The 19,007-nt window shown below is 38.0% G+C and overlaps 1 protein-coding gene across 8 annotated transcripts in view; it reads right to left on the reverse strand.

Annotated features, from left to right (window-relative positions):
• The window catches only part of PKHD1 (PKHD1 ciliary IPT domain containing fibrocystin/polyductin), a 489,098-nt gene that overhangs the window by 6,602 nt on the left and 463,489 nt on the right, over positions 1 to 19,007 (reverse strand). The window contains exon 68 of one of the 8 annotated variants that reach the window (XM_045057642.1): positions 5,059 to 7,600. The exons of the other annotated variants lie outside the window; for them this stretch is intronic. Coding sequence (XP_044913577.1) covers positions 7,458 to 7,600 — 143 coding nt within the window. The 3' untranslated portion in view covers positions 5,059 to 7,457. Of the gene's footprint in view, positions 1 to 5,058; positions 7,601 to 19,007 lie in introns of those variants that run through there. 8 annotated transcript variants of the gene reach the window in all.

The following is a 19,007-nucleotide window of genomic DNA, read 5'->3' on the forward strand; positions in this document are numbered from 1 at the left end:
CTTTTCAGCATACAGATCTTTTACATCTTTGGTTAGGTTTATTCCTAGGTATTTTATGATTCTTGGTGCAATTGTAAATGGGACCAGTTTCTTTATTTCTCTTTCTGTTGCTTCATTATTGGTGTATAAAAATGCAACCAATTTCTCTACATTAATTTTGTACCCTGTGACTTTGCTGAATTCATGTATCAGTTCTAGCAGGCTTTTGGTGGAGTATGTCAGGTTTTCCATGTAGAATATCATGTCGTCTGTGAAAAGTGACAGTTTGACTTCATCTTTGCCAACTTTGATGCCTTTGGTTTCCTTTTGTTGTCTGATTGCTGAGGCTAGGACTTCCAACGCTATGTGAAACAACAGCGGTGAGAGTGGACATCCCTGTCGTGTTCCTGATCTCAGGGGGAAAGCTCTCAGTTTTTCCCCATTGAGCATGATATTAGCTGTTGGCCTTTCATAAATGGCTTTTATGATGTTTAAGTATGTTCCTTCTATCCCGACTTTCTCGAGGGTTTTTATTAAGAAAGGAGGCTGAATTTTGTCAAATGCTTTTTCTGCAGATTGACAGGATCATATGGTTCTTATCTTTTCTTTTATTAATGTGATGTATCACATTGATTGATTTGCAAATGGTGAACCAGCCTGCAGCCCAGGAATGAATCCCACTTGATCATGGTGAATAATTCTTTTCATATGCTGTTGAGGTCAATTTGCTAGCATCTTGTTGAGAATTTTTGCATCCATATTCATCAGGGATATTGGCTGTAGTTCTCTTTTTTGCTGGGTCTCTGTCTGGTTTGGGAATCAAAGTAATGCTGGCTTCATAGAATGAGTCTGGAAGTTTTCCTTCCCTTGCTATTTTTTGGAACAGCTTGAGAAGGATAGGTATTATCTCTGCTTTAAATGTCTGGTAGAATTTCCCAGGGAAGTTATCTGGTCCAGGACTCTTATTTGTTGGGAGATTTTTGATAACTGATTCAATTTCTTCACTGGTTATGGGTCTGCTCAAGTTTTCTATTTCTTTCCATTTGAGTGTTGGTAGTGTTTGGGTGCTTAGGAATTTGTCCATTTCTCCCAGGTTGTCCAGTGTGTTGGCATATAATTTTTCATAGTATTCCCTGATAATTGCTTGTATTCCTGAGGGATTGGTTGTCATAATTCCATTTTCATTCATGTTTTTATTTTTTTGGGTCCTCTCCCTTTTCTTTTTGAGAAGCCTGGCTAGAGGTTTATCAAAACACCAACTAGTGGTTTTGTTGAACTGCTCTACAGTTTTTTGGGATTCTGTATTGTTTATTTCTGCTCTGATCTTTATTATTTCTCTTCTGCTGGGTTTGGGATGTCTTTGCTGTTCTGCTTCTAGTTCCTTAGGTGTGTGTTAGATTTTCTATGGGATTTTTCTTGTTTCTTGACATAGGCCTTCATTGCAATGTATGTTCCTCTCAGGACTGCCTTTGCTACATCCCAAATTGGATTGTTCTATTTTCATTTCATTTGTTACCATATATTTTTAAATTTCTTCTCAAATTGCCTGGTTGACCCATTCATTCTTTAGTAGGGTGTTCTTTAACCTCCATGATTTTGGATGTTTTCCAGACTTTTTCTGTGGTTGATTTCATGTCATAGCATTGTGTTGTTTAAGTGTGCATGGTATGATCTCAATTCTTTTACATTTATGAAGGCTTATGAAGGGCTGTTTTGTGACCCAGTATGTAATCTGTCTTGGAGAATGTTCCATGTGCACTCAAGAAGAAAGTATATTCTGTTGCTTTGGGATGCACAGTTCTACATATGTCTGTCAAGTCCATCTATTGCAATATATACTTCAGAGCCCTTGTTTCTTTATTGTCTGTCTAGAGTTTCTATCCATTGTTGTAAATAGACTATTAAGTCTCCTGCAATTACCACATTGTTATCAATAAGGTTCCTTATATTTGTGATTTCTTTATACATTTGGGTGCTTTCGAATTCAGTTAATAGACGTTTATAATTGTTAGTTCCTCCTGATGGATAGGCCCTGTAGTTAATATATAATGCCCTTCTTCATCTCTTCTTGTAGCCTTTAAAGTCTAGTTTGTCTGATATTAGTATGGCTACTCTAGCTTTCTTCTGACTTCCAGTAGCATGATAGATAGTTTTCCACCCCTCCCTTTCTTTTTTTTTTTTAATTTTTTTTTAATGTTTATTTCTTTTTGAGACAGAGCATGAATTGGGGAGGGTCACAGACAGAGGGAGACACAGAATCTGAAACAGGCTCCAGGCTCTGAGCAGTCAGCACAGAGCCCGACGTGGGGCTCCAACCCACGGACCATGAGATCATGACCTGAGCTAAAGTCGGACGATTAACCGACCTAGCCACCCAGGCGCACCCCCCGCTTCAATCTGAAGCTGTCCTCAGGTCTAAAATGAGTGTCTTGTAGACAACAAATAGTTGGGTCTTATTTTTTTTTATCCATTCTGATACCCTGTGTCTTTTGGTTGGAGCATTTAGTCCATTTATCTTCAGTGTTATTATAGAAAGATACGGGGCTAGAATCATTGTGATGACTGTAGGTTTCATGCTTGTAGTGGTGTCTCTGGTACTTTGTGGTCCTTGCAACATTTCCCTCACAGAGTCACCCTTACGATCTCTTGGAGGGCTAGTTTAGTGGTGATGAATTCCTTCAGTTTTTGTTCGTTTGGGAAAACCTTTATCTCTCCTTCTATTCTGAATGACAGACTTGCTGGATAAAGGATTCTTGGCTGCAAATTTTTTTCTATTCATCACGTTCAAGATTTCCTGCCATTCCTTTCTGGCCTGCCAAGTTTCAGTAGATAGGTCTTCTACTACCCTTATGTGTCTACCTTTGTATGTTAGGGTCCTTTTATCTCTAGCTGCTTTCAGAATTCTCTCTTTATCCTTGTATTTTGCCAGTTTCACTATGATATGTTTTGCAGAAGATCGATTCAAGTTTCATCTGAAGGGAGTTCTCTGTGCCTCTTGTATTTCAATGCCTGTTTCCTTGACCAGATTGGGGAAGTTCTCAGCTATGATTTATTCAAGTACACCTTCAGCCCTTTTCTCTCTCCTTTTCTTCTGGAATTCCTATGATACGGGTATTGTTCCATTTGATGGCATCACTTAGTTCTCTAATTCTCCCCTCACACTCCTGGATTTTTTTATATTTTTCTCAGATTCCTCTTTTTCCTAAATTTATCTTCTAATTCACCTATTCTCCCCTCTGCCTCTTCAATCCCCACTGTGGTTGCCTCCATTTTATTTCGCACCTCATTTATAGCATTTGTTAATTCATCATGACTATTTTTTAGTCCCTTGACCTCTGTAGCAATAGATTCTCTGCTATCCTCTGCTTTTTTCAAGACCAGCATTTAATTTCATGACTATTATTCTAAGCTCTTGTTCAGTTATATTGCTTAAATTGGTTTTAGTATATGTGCTGCCGAAGCAAGCACCTGCTTAAATTGGTTTTGATCATTCGTTAGCTGTTGCTACTTCCTGGAGTTTCTTTTGAGGAGAATTAGTCCGTTTCGTCATTTTGGCTAGTTTTCTGTACTTTTTGCATTTTTAAAGCTTGTGTGCTCTGCACTTGCGAGCACTGTTATATTAAAGGAGGGTCATACACTGTCCAGGGCCTGTCCCTTCAGGAGGTGTTTTTTCAGGGATTGTTACTTGCTCTCTGTTCTTGTGACTTTGGTTATTTTATTAGCCTACTTGTAGTGATGTTTTGGGCCCTCCAGGTGTGCTTGATTTGTTCCTTGGAGAAGCCCTGTAAAGGAAAAACTGATAGAGAAACAGGAGACAAAAACATGGAAACACACAAGCAAATAAAAACCAAAACCTAAAGACTAAAAACAAAACAAAACAAAAAAACAAGAACACTGACTACAAGTAAAGAACAGGGTGGAGGCAGTGCTAATGGAAGAGCACATACAAAGAGAGAAAGGAAAATAAAGGAGGAGGCAGGGAAAACGAAACAAAGATAAAGTTACCCAGAGAAATTATATGGCTTGATTATTCCAGAGAGAGAGAGAAAGGAGTGTAAATACCGAGGTATAGAGCATCTATCAAGAGACTGAATTAAATATGTCTGTTTAGACAAACCAATAACAAGAGTAACCAGCCTCAGCTAAGGAAGAGATAAGGAGGAGAAAAGGGAGGAAGGAGAATAGTTAATCCAGCCAATGCTGCAGCACTTGTAGGTAGTAGCTGTCCACAGGGTGTGCTGCTCCAGTGGATATGCAGTTACCCAGCTCAAAGGGGCACGGTTTGGCATTTTCTGAACCCACCTCCACTATGGGCCCTGGGAGTAATCCCTGAGGCCTGGCCTTGGCCGTGGGGGGCAGGGAATGGTGATCTCCTAGTCTCTTCTCCATGGAACCAGACCCGGTGGACTCTGTTTGAGTCATCCTCACTGTGCTGTGGGTGCAGACAGGGCAGTCCTTCTCACTCCACCAACTCCCCTGACCCTGCACTTGGCTAGGATTCAAAGTCCCACTCCATGCACTCTGGCCCTGGGGAAGCACCTCTCAGTGTGGGGATGTGTGGTCCCGGTGGCTTTGTGCCACAGCACTTCAGGTAGAACCGCCTTCTCTTACTGTTGACTGAGAGCCTCTGCCCTCACCGTGAGTCCATGGGGTGGTGGATGCAGGCAGGCAGGCTTTGTCTTTTGCCACAGCACTCCAGGGAGATGGCTGCCTTTTCCTCCTGCAGACTGAGCCCTGGATGCAGGCAGGTTTGGTGCTGTCATGCAGCCCTCTAGGGAGGGAACCACTTTCTCCAGTTGCGTATTGAGCCTCTGACCTACTACCACACTAAGGGCTGGCTCCCCTCCTCCCCAGGTGTGCAAACAGGGAGCTGGCCCCAGTCCGAAGTAAGCCCTGCAGCTAGTGATTCGATCCCTCTCAGTCTCAGTCTGAGGTCTTTCTCCTGTCCAGCTATGGTCCCGCACCTCCCTAGCCGTTCTCTTCCCTTTGCCTCTCTGCAGAAGGGGGTCCCTCCCCTCTGTGCCAGTGCAGCCTTTATTTTTTTTAATCACCCTCAGTTACCCCCCCCCCATCTTTTTTCCAGCTTTCCCGTTTTCTTCCTATTAGATTCAGTCTCTTTTCCTCCCAGGCTCTGGTGTTCAAATTCCTTTGGCTTCTACACTTCTTTGAGAGATGCGGGACGTATGGATCCCCCTACTCCTCCACCATGTTGGTCCTGTACATACTAGTTTAAACATTACAAGCATTGTTTTCAAAAAGTATATTTATAACTCTGACATCTTACAGTCCATATAGCTGAGTGTTCAAGTCCAATTCTTTTAAGTACTTTATGTACACATAGTGCTTAGTCTCTGACTGCATCCTCCTCTGAGCCCAAAAGTCTGAACTCATTCCCCTAATCACCACAGCTCCCACCTGTAAGAATTACCTTAAAAAACACCCGAAGCCTGAAATAACATTTCATCTTATCCTTCAGCATTTTCTGCCTTTTATTCATCTCCCCAAATGCCTCACTTCCTTCAGAAAATACTTCCTAACTCATGCACTCCTTATTGTCACAACACATTGTGTGTAGAGAGGTGTATCAATCTATTTCTTATAAACATTAAGGTATTATGGCTCGATTTAAAAAACAATTTTAGGGGACCTGGGTGGCTCACTCAGTTTAACTCATACTATATTGATGTATGCCTCAATACTTGCTGACTGGAGTTTCTCATTTGACTTGGGCAACTCTTCCTATCATTGGTCACCTTTCTTTGTATGACAGCCTCATCTTCCTATTGGGATGTTGAGTTCCTACCAGGAGGGAACTTTTTGTGCCATCAACTTATCTCCCTATTATGCCTAGTCCTATGCCAAGTACTGAGTTTGGTGTCATTTCCATAATTACTGCTCCCACTAGGAGGAAAAGACGTAGTTTATTGAGATGATCAACTAACCAAAGAACAAGAATATTAAGTTTGCTCCTACCTGACAATTTATTAAAGGAAAAACAGGGCTTTGAATTTTTATTTTTGGTAAAACCAATACCACTTCATAGAAGAGGAATCAAACACAACACGTCACCTATTTTCAACTCATTAAAGATATTGGTATCATGTTTTTGAAAGATCGTCATTGGAAATCTGTTCCCCCTTGTTCTTCAAGTCAGCATCTATTCATAAAAGACTAACACAAGTGTCTCTTTCCTTTACAGGCCCAAAACATTTAAAAATCTCCCATGAATTATTTACATGGAAGCTCCAATCAGCAATATACCTGACAGGCTCCCTAGCCAAAATGAAAGTGCACTGTGTAAAGGTGCCCAGGGAGGCTGGCCGCCTCCCACTGTGAGGTTATAGACAGAACTAAGTCAGCACACATTATATGTCAGTGCTGACATCAGAAGGAATCAGATCCTTTGATCTCAGAACGCCACAGGAAGCTTAGATCTCAGACAAATTAGATAAAAAATGAATTTATAGCAGATATGTGTCCTAAGGCATTCAGCTGAAAGTTTGGGTTTTAGGGAAGGAAGACTAGTGAATATCAAAACATATGAATTGGCATGTCTCCCCTTTACCTCCACCTTATTGCTGAGTCCCCATTAAAATGGAAAGATGAGATTTCAAATTGCCACTCCATGCCACATAGAGTCCCATTGGTGGATTTTACCAAGCTTCTGGAAAAAAGGAATAAAATACAGGAACATATATCACTTATCTATGAAAAGGTAGACTACATGGTTTTGGACCCTTTCAGGTTCACCATAGTCAGCTGTAACTTTTCCAGCTACTGTTAACCTCTTTTGTCTTCCAGAACTTTCTTGGGCAAAAAATATACGGTGTGCCTATGATTGTTTTAAATTTGTGTGGGTACTACTCACTGGCTTCTTTTGCAAGGGGAACGTTAAGAGTGAATCTCTCCTCACTCTCCCACTACCCTCACTGCTCATATTTTCCCAGCCCAGTCTTCATGTCTTGCATTTCGTGTTGGGTGAATTGGATTCAGCATAGAAGGTTCAATATAACCACATGGATCTTGGAGCCTAAATAGGGTCTGAGGGAGATGGACAACTGAACAAGCAACATAAAGAATGTACTCCACCCTTGAACTGGGAGGGGCCAAGTTGGGGGAACAGCATGGAAGCTTTGTTGCTTCTCTCATCCCTGAAATACAGCCAGATAACACTAAACCATCCTGCACACCTAGAAAACTGATTGTTGTATTAATCCTCAAATCTTCAAAACCTGAACCAGAGAACTCAGCAAGTACATGGTGTGGAGAGGGGAACTCGGGGAGTAAGCCACTGAGGGCAGGGAGCTGTTTTTGCTTGCAGAGAAAGGATGGGAATGGCGGTAGAGTATGGAAAATATCCCTCCTGCCCAAAAGCAGCTGGAGAAAAAGGAAAGAGTATACAAGGGACTGAAAAAAAAAAGTGAGAAAGGAGAGTGTTTAAATTCCATTAAGACTCTATAGGCAGGGGGCGTGCAGAGTCAAACTCCACAGCTCGATACCTGGTGGTGCTCTGGTGGGAAGGGTGAATCCCCAGGAGTGGAGAGCAAGGTCCTTGGGCCACACAGGGAGAGGCTTTGGTAGAGGCTGTGCGGCCTCCCCACAGGCAAAGGACAAAGTGGACCTGGGATAACAAACACATACGTTGGTGATCAAACAAGGACATTAAGTGTAAAGCCTGGCTCCAGACATGTGTTGTGATTTTCCATAATTTGTGAAACGATGCTGCTACACGATCATGCAAACTTTTTCTGGGGTGGGCTGACACCCAGCCACAGTCTCTAGGCATTGGCACCAGCATGGTCCCACAAACGTTCCTGGGTGTGGGCAGAGCAGCTGGCCATTCCTCAGTGAGACCCTCCCCCAGAAGGTCTGAGCAGGTCAAATATGCAGTCCCTCAAAATTGAGGGGTTGGGAAACACAGCTGCATCTGAGATAAAATTCAGGAGGGAGGTGCTGCATGGCAACCTGACGGCTTGGTCATGGACAGTGTAAAAGCAGGGAGTGGATGGAAGCTAGAGACCAAGAAGGGATGCACAATTGCTGGTTGAGGAGAGCACAGAATTCTGATACTAGACACTAGGTAGCTGGGTGACGCCATTCTCACCCCTCCCGCGCATGCACATACACACCTATAGGCACCACAACAATCCACCAAGTAAGCTAGTCAGTGCCATCTAGTGGAAAACAGAGCCATTACACTAAGCCTCACCTAACTGGGTCAACCTCACTCTTCAGGAACACAAGTCTCTCTGCCTGATTAGTTTATGGAATATAAAGTGCTTCATAGTTCAACTTCTAGGGGAAACCAATGTATTTCAATTGTACGTCAATCTGTTTGCTGGTCCATCTATTCAATTTCCCTTTTCTTATTCTTGAATACAGAAAGAGAAGTAAAATATTTTTATTTTCCATTTCTATTAAAAATGTTTTTAATTTTTTTCTATATATTTTACTTTTATGTAAACGTTTCAAATTCTATTTTTTTACTTCCATGTTTCATTTTATTCTATTTCATTGTATTCATTTTTTTCAACTTTTCAAACATTTCCTTTTTTTTTCTTTTGTTACCATTCCTTTTTTCTCTCATCTATCAAGCTCAACAACCAGACCAGAAAACCCCTAGCATCCTTTATGTGATTGTTTTTATATTAATTCGCCCAAAAGAAAGAAGAGGAAAACAATGACAGCCAGAGACTTAACACAGATACGAGCAAGATGTCTGAACCAGAATTTAGAATCACGATAATAAAAACACTAGCTGGGGTTGAAAACAGATTAGAATCCCTTTCTGCAGAGATAAAAGCTAATCAGGATGAAAAAATTCTGTTACTGAGCTGCCATCTCAAATGGATGCCACAGCAGCAAGGATGAATAAGGCAGAGCAGTGAATCAGCGATACAGAGGACAAATTTATGGAGAACAATGAAACAAAAAAAGAGGGAGACTAAGGAAAAGAGCATGATTTAAGAATTAGAGAAATCAGTGACTCATCAAAAAGGAACAACATCAGAATCATAGGGGTCCCAGAAGGTAAAGAGGGAGAAAAAGGGGTAGAAAGGTTATGTGAGCAAATCTTAGCAGAAAACTTTCTTAACCTGCGGAAAGACACAGACATAAAATCCAGGAAGCACAGAGGACTGCCATTAGATTCAACAAAAACCGACCGTCAACAAGGCATATCATAGTCAAATTCACAAAATACTCAGGCAAGGAGAGAATCATGAGAGCAGCAAGGGAAAAAAGTCCTTAACCTACAAAGGAAGACAGATCAGGTTTGCAGCAGACCTATCTACAGAAACTTGGCAGGCCAAAAAGGGGTGGCAGGATATACTCAATGTGCTGAATCTGAAAAATATGCAGCGAAGAATTCTTTATCCAGCAAGGCTATCATTCAAAATAGGAGAGATAAAAAGTTTCCCAGACAAACAAAAATTAAAGGAGTTCATGACCATTAAACCAGCCCTGCAAGAAATTTTAAGGGGGACTCTGTTAGGGGAGAAAAGACAGGGGAAAAAAAATACACCAGAAGCAACAAAGACTAGAAAGGACCAGAGAACACCACCAGAAACTCCAACTCTACAGGCAACATAATGGCAATACATTCATATCTTTCAGTACTCCAAACGTCAATGGACTCAATGCTCCAGTCAAAAGACATAGGGTAACAGAATGCATAAGAAAGCAAGATCTATCTATATGCTGTTTACAAGAGACCCACTTTAGACCTAAAGACACCTTCAGATTGAAAGTAAGGGATGGAGAACCATCTATTTTGCTATTGGTCAACAAAAGAAAGCAGAGTAGCCCTACCTATATCAGACATTCTGGACTTTAAAATACTGTATGATGAGATGGAGAAGGGCATTTTATTTATATATTTATATATATAATATATATATGTATATATAATATATATATATTATATATACATATATATATTATATATATATTATATATACATATATATATTATATATAAAATATATATATATTATATATACATGTAAAGAAAATATATATACATATACATATGTATATATAAATACATATATATTTATACATATCTAAATACATATATATATTTATACATATATCATATATATACATATATTTATACATATATAAATACATATATATAAAAATACATATACATATGTATATATATAAATATATATTTATACATATCTAAATACATATATATTTATACATATATAATATATATACATATATTTATACATATATAAATACATATATATACATATATAAATACATATACATATGTATATCTATAAATACATATATATTTATACATATATAAATACATATATACATATGTGTATATATATGTAAATACATATATATTTATACATATATAAATACATATATAATATATATACATATATAAAATAAAATAAGGGGTCTATCCACCATGAAGACCTAACAATTGTAAACATTTATGCTCCAAATGTGAGAGCACACAAATATATAAATCAATTATTCACAAACGTAAACTCATTGATAATAGTACCATAATAGTAAGTGACTTCAATACCCCACTTACAACAATGCACAGATCATCTAAACAGAAAATCAACAAGGAAACAAAGGCTTTGAAAGACACACCGGACCAGATGCACTTAACAGAGATATTGAAAACATTTCATCCTAAAGCAGCAGAATACACATTCTTCTCCAGTGTACCTGGAACCTTCTCCAGAGTAGATCACATACTGGGACACAAATGAGCCCTCAACCAGTACAAAAAGATCGAAATCATACGGTGAATATTTTTAGACCATAACACCATGAAACTCAAAATCAATTGCAAGAAAAAATGTGGAAAGATGATAAATACTTAGTGACTAAAGACCATCCTACTAAAGAATTAATGGGCTAACCAAGAAGTTAAAGAAATTAAAAAGTACATGGAAGCCAATGAAAATGATAACAGCCCAAAACCTCTGGGACACAGCAAAGGTGGTCATAAAAGGGAAGTATATAGCAATCCAGGCCTTCCTAAAGAAGGAAGAAGGGTCTCAGATACACAACCTAACCTTAAAGAGCTGGAAAAAGAACAGCAAATAAAATTCAAAATTAGCAGAAGACAGGAAATAATAAAGATTAGAGCAGAAATCAATGCCATAAAAACAAACAAACAAACAGGAAAACATATCAATAAAACCAGAAGCTGGTTCTTTGAAAGAATTAACAAAATAAACCCGTAGCCAGTTTGATCAAAAAGAAAAAGGAAAGGACCCAAATAAATAAAATCAAGAATGAAAGAGGAGAGATCACAACCAACACAGCAGAAATAAACACAATAATAAGAGGATATTATGAGCAAATATGCACCAATGAAATGGGCAATCTGGAAGAAATGGACAAATTCCTAGAAACATATAAAGTACCAAAACTGAAAAAGGAAGAAATAGAAAATTTGAACAGACCCTTAACCAGTAAAGAAATCAAATTAGTAATCAAAAATCTCCCCCAAAACAGGAGTTCAGGGCCAGATGGCTTTCCAGGGGATTTCTACCAAACAGCCAAAGAAGAGTTAACACCTATTCTCTTGAAGCTGTACCAAAAAATAGAAATGGAAGGAAAACTTCCAAACTCTTTCTGTGAAGCCAGAATTACCTTGATTCCAAAACCAGACATAGACCCCACTAAAAAGGAGAACTATAGACCAATTTCCCTGATGAACATGGATGCAAAAATCCTCAACAAGGTATTAGCCAACCAAATCCAACAATACATTAAAAGAATTATTCGCCCCAACCAAGTGGTATTTATACCTGGCATGCAGGGCTGGTTCAATATTCACAAAACAATCAATGTGATCAGACCAGTAACAGAAAGCACAAGAACCACATGATCCTCTCAATAGATGCAGAGAAAACATTTGACAAAATACAAAGTCCTTTCTTGATAAAAACCTTGGTAGAAGGATCTTACCTCAAGATCATACAAGGAATATATGAAAGACCCAACACTAATATCATCCTCAATGGGGAAAAACTGAGAGCTTTTCCTCTGTGGTCAGGAACAAGATAGGGATGTCCACTCTCACCACTGTTATTCAACATAGTATTGGAAGTCTTAGCCACAGCAGTCAGACAACATAAAGAAAATAAGATGCATCCAAATCGGCCATGAGGAGGCTAAACTTTCACTCTTCACAGATGACATGATACTGTATATGGAAAACCCAAAAGAGCCCACCAAAAAACTGCTAGAACTAATCCATGAATTCAGTCGCAGGATATAAAATCAATGCACAGAAATTGGTCACATTCTTATACACCAATAATGAAGCAACAGAAAGAAAAATCAAGGAATTGATCCCATTACAATTGCACCAAAAACCATAAAATACCTAGGAATAAATCTAAACAGAGTGAAAAATCTATACATGGAAAATTATGGAAAGCTTATGAAAGAAACTGAAGAACCCTCCTAAAAAAAAAGAAAGAAAAATATTCCATGTACCTGGATAGGAAGAACAAATATTGTTAAAATGTCAATACTACCCAAAGGAATGTAAGTATTCAATGCAATCCCTATCAAAATAACACAAGCATTCTTCACAGAGCTAGAATAAACAATCCTAAAATTTTTATGGAACCAGAAAAGACCCCAAATAGCCAAAGCAATCTTCAAAAAGAAAACCAAAGCAGGAGGCATCACAATCCCAGACTTCAAGTTATATTTCAAAGCTGTAATCATCAAGACAGGTACTGGCACAAAAACAGACACTCAGATCAATGGAACCGGATTGAGAACCCAGAAATGGGCCCATAAACATATGGCCAACTAATCTTTGAAAAGCAGGAAAGAATATCCAATGGAATAAAGACAGTCTCTTCAGCAAGTGATGCTGGGAAACTAGACAGCGACATGCAGAAGTATGAACATGGACCACTTTCTTACACCACACACAAAAATAAACTCAAAATGGATAAAAGACCTAAATGTAAGACAGGAAGCCATCAAAATCCTCAAGGAGAAAGCAGGCAAAAACCTCTTTGACCTTGGCCACAGCAACTTCTTACTCAACACGTCTCCACAGGCAAGAGAAACAAAAGCAAAAATGAACTATTTGGACCGCATCCAAATAAACAGCTTCTGCTCAGTCAATGAAACAATCAGCAAAACTAAAAGGCAACTGACAGAATGGGAGAAGATATTTGCAAACGACATATCAGATAAAGTTTTAGTATCCAAAATCTATAGGGAACTTATCAAACTCAACACCCAAAAAACATATAATCCAGTGACGAAATGGGCAAAAGACATGAGTAGACACTTCTCCAAAGAGGACATACAGATGGCTAACAGACACATGAAAAAATGCTCAACATCACTCATCATCAGGGAAATATAAATCAAAACCACAATGAGATACCACCTCACACCTGTCAGAGTGTCCAACGTTAACAACTCAAGCAACAACAGATGTTGGCAAGGATGCGGAGGAAGAGGATCTCTTTTGCATTGCTGGTGGGAATGTAAACTGATACAGCCATTCTGGAAAACAGTATGGAGATTCCTCAAAAAATTAAAAATAGAACTACCCTATGACTCAGCAATTGCATTATTATTTATCCAAGGGATAAAGGTATTCTGTTTCAAAGGGACACATGCACCACAATGTTTACATCAGCACTATCCACAATAGGCAAAGTATGGAAAGAGCCCAAATGTCCATCTATGGATGAATGGATAAAGAAAATGTGGTATGTGTGTGTGTGTGTGTGTATATATATATATATATATATATATATATATATATATATATATATATAACATATATATATATATGTGTGTGTGTGTGTGTGTGTGTGTGTGTGTGTGTGTGTGTATAATGGATTATTACTCTGCAACCAAAAAGAATTAAATTTAGCTATTTGCAACTACGTGGATAGAACTAGAGGGTATTATACTAAGCGAAATTAGTTAGAGAAAGACAAGTATCATATGACTTTATTCACATGGGGACTTTAAGATACAAAACAGATGAATATAAGGGAAGGGAAGCAAAAATAATATAAAAACAGGAAGGGGACAAAACATAAAAGACTCTTAAATATGGAGAAAAAAATAGAGGGTTGCTGGAGGGGTTGTGGGGGGGGGGAGGATGGGCTAAATGGGTAAGGGGCTTAAGGAATCTACTCCTGAAATCATTGTTACACTATGTGGTAATTTGGATGTAAATTATAAAAAAATAAATTATAGAAAGGAAAAAAAAACATAAAAAAAGAAGACACATTAACAGTGGGGAAAAAAAAAGAATGTACTCCACTTTGGTTTCTCATTTGTCAATCAGGGCAGCAGTCCTGCCTGCATGTTTAAGAAGGTATATGCAATAATTAAGATTCATTAATGTAGATTTTTTCCTTGAAGAGAAAAATTATCATATATTTTGAATAAGTAATGCATTGCAAATAAGCTATGAAAATTTTAAAAATATGAGAGAAAAATGCCTTTAATTCCAAATTATATCATGAGTGTTTATTTATTGTTTTATAATATGCTAGCAGTGGATATGTTTTTGTGAACCTGAATTCACTCATGAATCCATATGGAGTTTACTTTGGTATAATTTTTGAAGTGTGAGTCTAGATTGATAAACGTTGTAAACAGTCAAATTTACTAACCCCATTTAAAGACTAACAGTTGTTTTATTTTTATTATCTCTTTTATCATATGTTACATTTATATATCTAATATCTATATCTCATTTATTTGAACTAATATCTGCATATATGCTTATGTCAGTATTATATTGTCTGAAAATAGTAACATAAATATTATTTCTCTGGTTGAGCTACCCATCCCTACTGCCTAAACTCAATTTCTTATTAAAAATTTGGCTTTGGGAGGCCTGGGTGGCTCAGTCAGTTAAGTGTCTGACTCTTGGTTTTGGCTCAGGTCATGATCTTACAGCTTTGTGGGTTCGAGCTCCACATTGGATTCTGTGGAGCCTGCTTGGGATTCTCATTCTCTCTGCCCTGCCCGACTCACACTGTCTCTGTCTCAAAATAAATAAATGTAAAAAAAAATAAAAATAAAAAAAATTGTCTTTGTATCATTGTTCTGTATTATCTGAAGAACTTTAGAATCATCTTATGATGTTCTACTCAGTATAAAATAATGGCAGCTGCATTAAACCAAAATTAATTTAGGAGTTACTGATTTCTTTGCAATATTACTCAATCCAATTAGAAACATGGTGCAATTCCTTATGTAATCAAGTCTGCTCTTTAAACTATGCAATATAGTTTATTTTTATATAAAAGTCCAATATACCTCTTGTTAACATTGTTTTCCAAGACAGCATCATCTTTAGTCACTATTATGCATTTCAATATGCCTTCTAACTGTATGCCACTGGCTTATACAATATTATTTTTGCATAGACCAACATAATTTTTGTGTAAGCAATTCAAATTATTTATAAAATATAGCATTTATGGGTTGCATCTTTTAAGTTAGTATTAAACAGTTATATCATCTACAAGCATGTATTTTCTCTAACATTCTCTTAGTTTTTTTTATATTGTATTTCCTAGCATTCTAAAATATGTTATAAAGTTGTGGTAATGAGTTATTTGTTTTATCTTAATGTGAGTAGTACCTCTTCTGATATTCCCTTGTTAAACATGATATTGGATCTTACTTACAGAGAACATTGGAACTCTCCATCTTATTTAGCTGAAAGTCTCTTACCCTTGGTATTTTAAAAAATATTCCCATTTTAAAAATTTTCTTAAGGAATTAAGTGCTAGATTTTATTTACATTTTTAAATTAGGAGATGTTCATATATTTTTAATTATATGACATGGGCAGGCTATTTATTAATAATTTCCAAATATAGTTCTACTTTCCTGGGAACGTGGGACAATTTTTAGTCCAGAGCTGTTTTGGTCTTCCCTGCTTTTGGGCATCTTGTGGCCAGCTCTCTTCTTCCCTCTCCCTGTCATTCTTATAGGTCTGTACTTACAAAGGTAAATTCACAGTCCTTTTAATTTAATATTCATAAAATACACCATACACAGTCAATAGGACCCTAAAGTGGTAGACATAAAACCCTGAAGTTAATGATTATAGTCACAAATCCATAATATCTTGCCATTTTTTCATGAATTTTCAGTTCCCAGCACTGGGAACAGAGGTTTCACAAAAAAAAAAAAAAAAAAAAAAAAAAAGTGGCCAAAGACCTGTGATGTCTAGAGAAGGGAGCACTGGGGTCTGCAGCAGTAGCAGTCACACAAAGACAAAGGCAATAGCAAGGAAACTAAGGTGGCACTAGATAGCATTCTGCCTGCAAGTCAGTCACATTTTGCCAATTGGTAGGACCCCAAAGACGTACAGTTATGATCCTGTTGTTTATCTTGTGAACCTGAATAAACTTTCTGCATCTCTTTTAGAAAAAATAAGGGGGCTTTTTTACAGCATTTGAAAAAACTGCTGGAATCCAGGTTTCTCTAGAAAGGGAGAAGGGCAGGAACAGGTCTCATTTCATCTTTGCTTTCACCATTCACTCAATAACAATAATTATAAGCAGTCTAATATCCTAACACCCTATGGTAACAGTGCTGCTGGAATTAGGAAATATACAGAATTTATTCAAAAAGATCAGAACTACATGAACACCTACAACTATATTATATATAAAAGGTGTTAAGTGAACAAGAGGGAAGTGTTATAAAAGTTCAAACAAGGGGATTATTTATTCTAGCTTGAAAAAAAAAAGGAGAAACTGAATTTGATCTGGGATTGGAAGGAGTAGAGACTTTAGGTGTGTAGATACATTGGAAAATGTCATTTTGAAGCTGGGAGAAGTTGTGTATGGGGAGTGTTGTCCTGGAGAGAAAAGAAGGACAGGAGGAGTGGACATCTATAATGGGTGTATTAACTGAGACTGAAGTGAAGATACATCTGTGAAACAATATAGGGGAAGGTGGAAACCAAAGAGGTTACAGTGGTGTTGTTATTCAAACTTGGTGAGCAAGGGCACAGGGTGGTATGGGGAGCACCAGGAGGTAAAGAGAACTCTGAGGTGTCTCACCTGGGAGATCTGCTCCCTGTTAACCAAATTAGGGGAGGAAGGGAAGAGTTGAGAAGGAATAATACAAAATGGAGCTTCGACAGAGCAAAACTAGACTCCCTCCTTGGCATTTCTGTAAACCTGAGTGTGTGCAAACTGGACAACCAGGCCCTTAGCAAATGGGATTTGAAACAGTGTGATATGATTTAGGAGCTTGAAGGACTAAACATGTAACTTAAGATAGTGATATTCTTTTCACTCTTGGGGAATTATCTCCAATCCTTATGTTCATCAAATACATATTATTTGTTGTGATTGCTTTACACTTAATTGTTGCCTAGAATTGTTCTTTCATTTTACCCAAAATATTATTCTTGTGTCCCAACCAAATTGCACACTCATAAAAGACAGGGGACCAGATATCACCTCTCTGCAACTAACTATACAGAGAAGATCTAATAAAGTACTAAACAAATATCAGGAGGCAAATAAATACTTATCCAATATTTATCGGGAAACATAATCTAACTACATTTAGTAAGCCATTCCAGCATCTCTCATCAACATATTACAAAGACAATAGCTTCTTCCAGGGTTTCTCAGCCTTGGCATTATTGACATCTTGAGCCAAATAATCTTTACTGTGGGGTGGTCCTGTGCATTGTAAGATGTTTATGGTATCCCTAATTTCTTCTCACTAGATGTCAGTAGTGTCCCCCCTCCCTGTGACAACTCTGACAACAATGCAAATGTCCTCTGGCGGTTGGATGACTAACTGTCCCCATTTGTCTGGGATACAGGGAGTTGTTGAGACACAAGGCTTTGATTTTTAAAACTGGCAAATTTCTGGGAAAACCAGGATAAGGTGGCCACTCTATTTGGGGGGCCAAAACTAGCCTCTCAAGAACCACTGGCCTATGGGAACAGAGAGCCATCTATGTATAATGAATTCTTAAAAACAAACAAAAAAAATGAAAAAATACTGCCATCGAGGCACACATTTAATATTTTGGAACCCAAAGAGGAAGTACTCATTTTCATTGAAGTAGGAGGGACTGGGAAAGACTTTATGAGAAAAAAACAAAACAAAACAAAAACATTTTTCAGCTGGTGCTTAAAAGCTTCAGGAGGTTTTAACAGGTGAAGATAAGCAATCCAACTGGGAGAAAGTGTGCAGGGAAATGGGTGGGAAGGTATTAGACACACCTGAGGAGGAGTGAGCTAGTGTAGTGAGTGTGGGCAGTGGGCATAAAGGTGAATTGCAAAGTAAGGTTACAAAGATAGGAAGGAGTCATGCCTTTGAAGGCTTTGAGTCTTAAATAACAAGAACCAACAATAAATAACACATATATATCTTACATACAATATGCCAGGAATTGCTCTGCACACGTTAGTAATATTAACTCACTTAATCAGCACAACAACCATAAGTGTGAGCAGTGTTATTATAGCAACTTTCCCAATGAGGGAGCTGATGGACATAGAGAGGATAGTTGACTTCCTTGAGGCCACAAAGCAAGTCAACAGGAGAGTCAGGATTAAATTCAGTCTGCCTGACTCCTGGCTTTCATGCTCTGAACTGTCCCACTCTTCTGCCTCTCCAACTAACTTGAGAATTCATTAGATCTAACTAGCAGAGTGACTAGTACAAATATGAATTTTATAAGCTGACTCAGATGGCTCTATATGTCTGGCTGGTAATGGTAAAATATGAGGGATATATGCACCACTCCCTTCCTCCCCCAGTGTAACTCTCTACCACCCCTGTTATATCCACACAATTTTTGGTAAAAGCCATAACATGATGAGTTTACAGTCTCAATATACTGGATGGTGGAAACAGTTCCACCAGCTGAATAATTTTAGTGCTATGGTATTGCTTAGTAAATGCAGTGTGCTTATGAGAGACAGAGCCAATCCTTTATTTGCAAAGGCCAAAAGTTTAGAAAAAGAGAGAAGAGGGAAACTAAAGTGCCAC

This window comes from Felis catus, chromosome B2 (genome assembly GCF_018350175.1).
Source record: "Felis catus isolate Fca126 chromosome B2, F.catus_Fca126_mat1.0, whole genome shotgun sequence".
In the NCBI taxonomy this organism is placed as follows: domain Eukaryota; kingdom Metazoa; phylum Chordata; class Mammalia; order Carnivora; family Felidae; genus Felis; species Felis catus.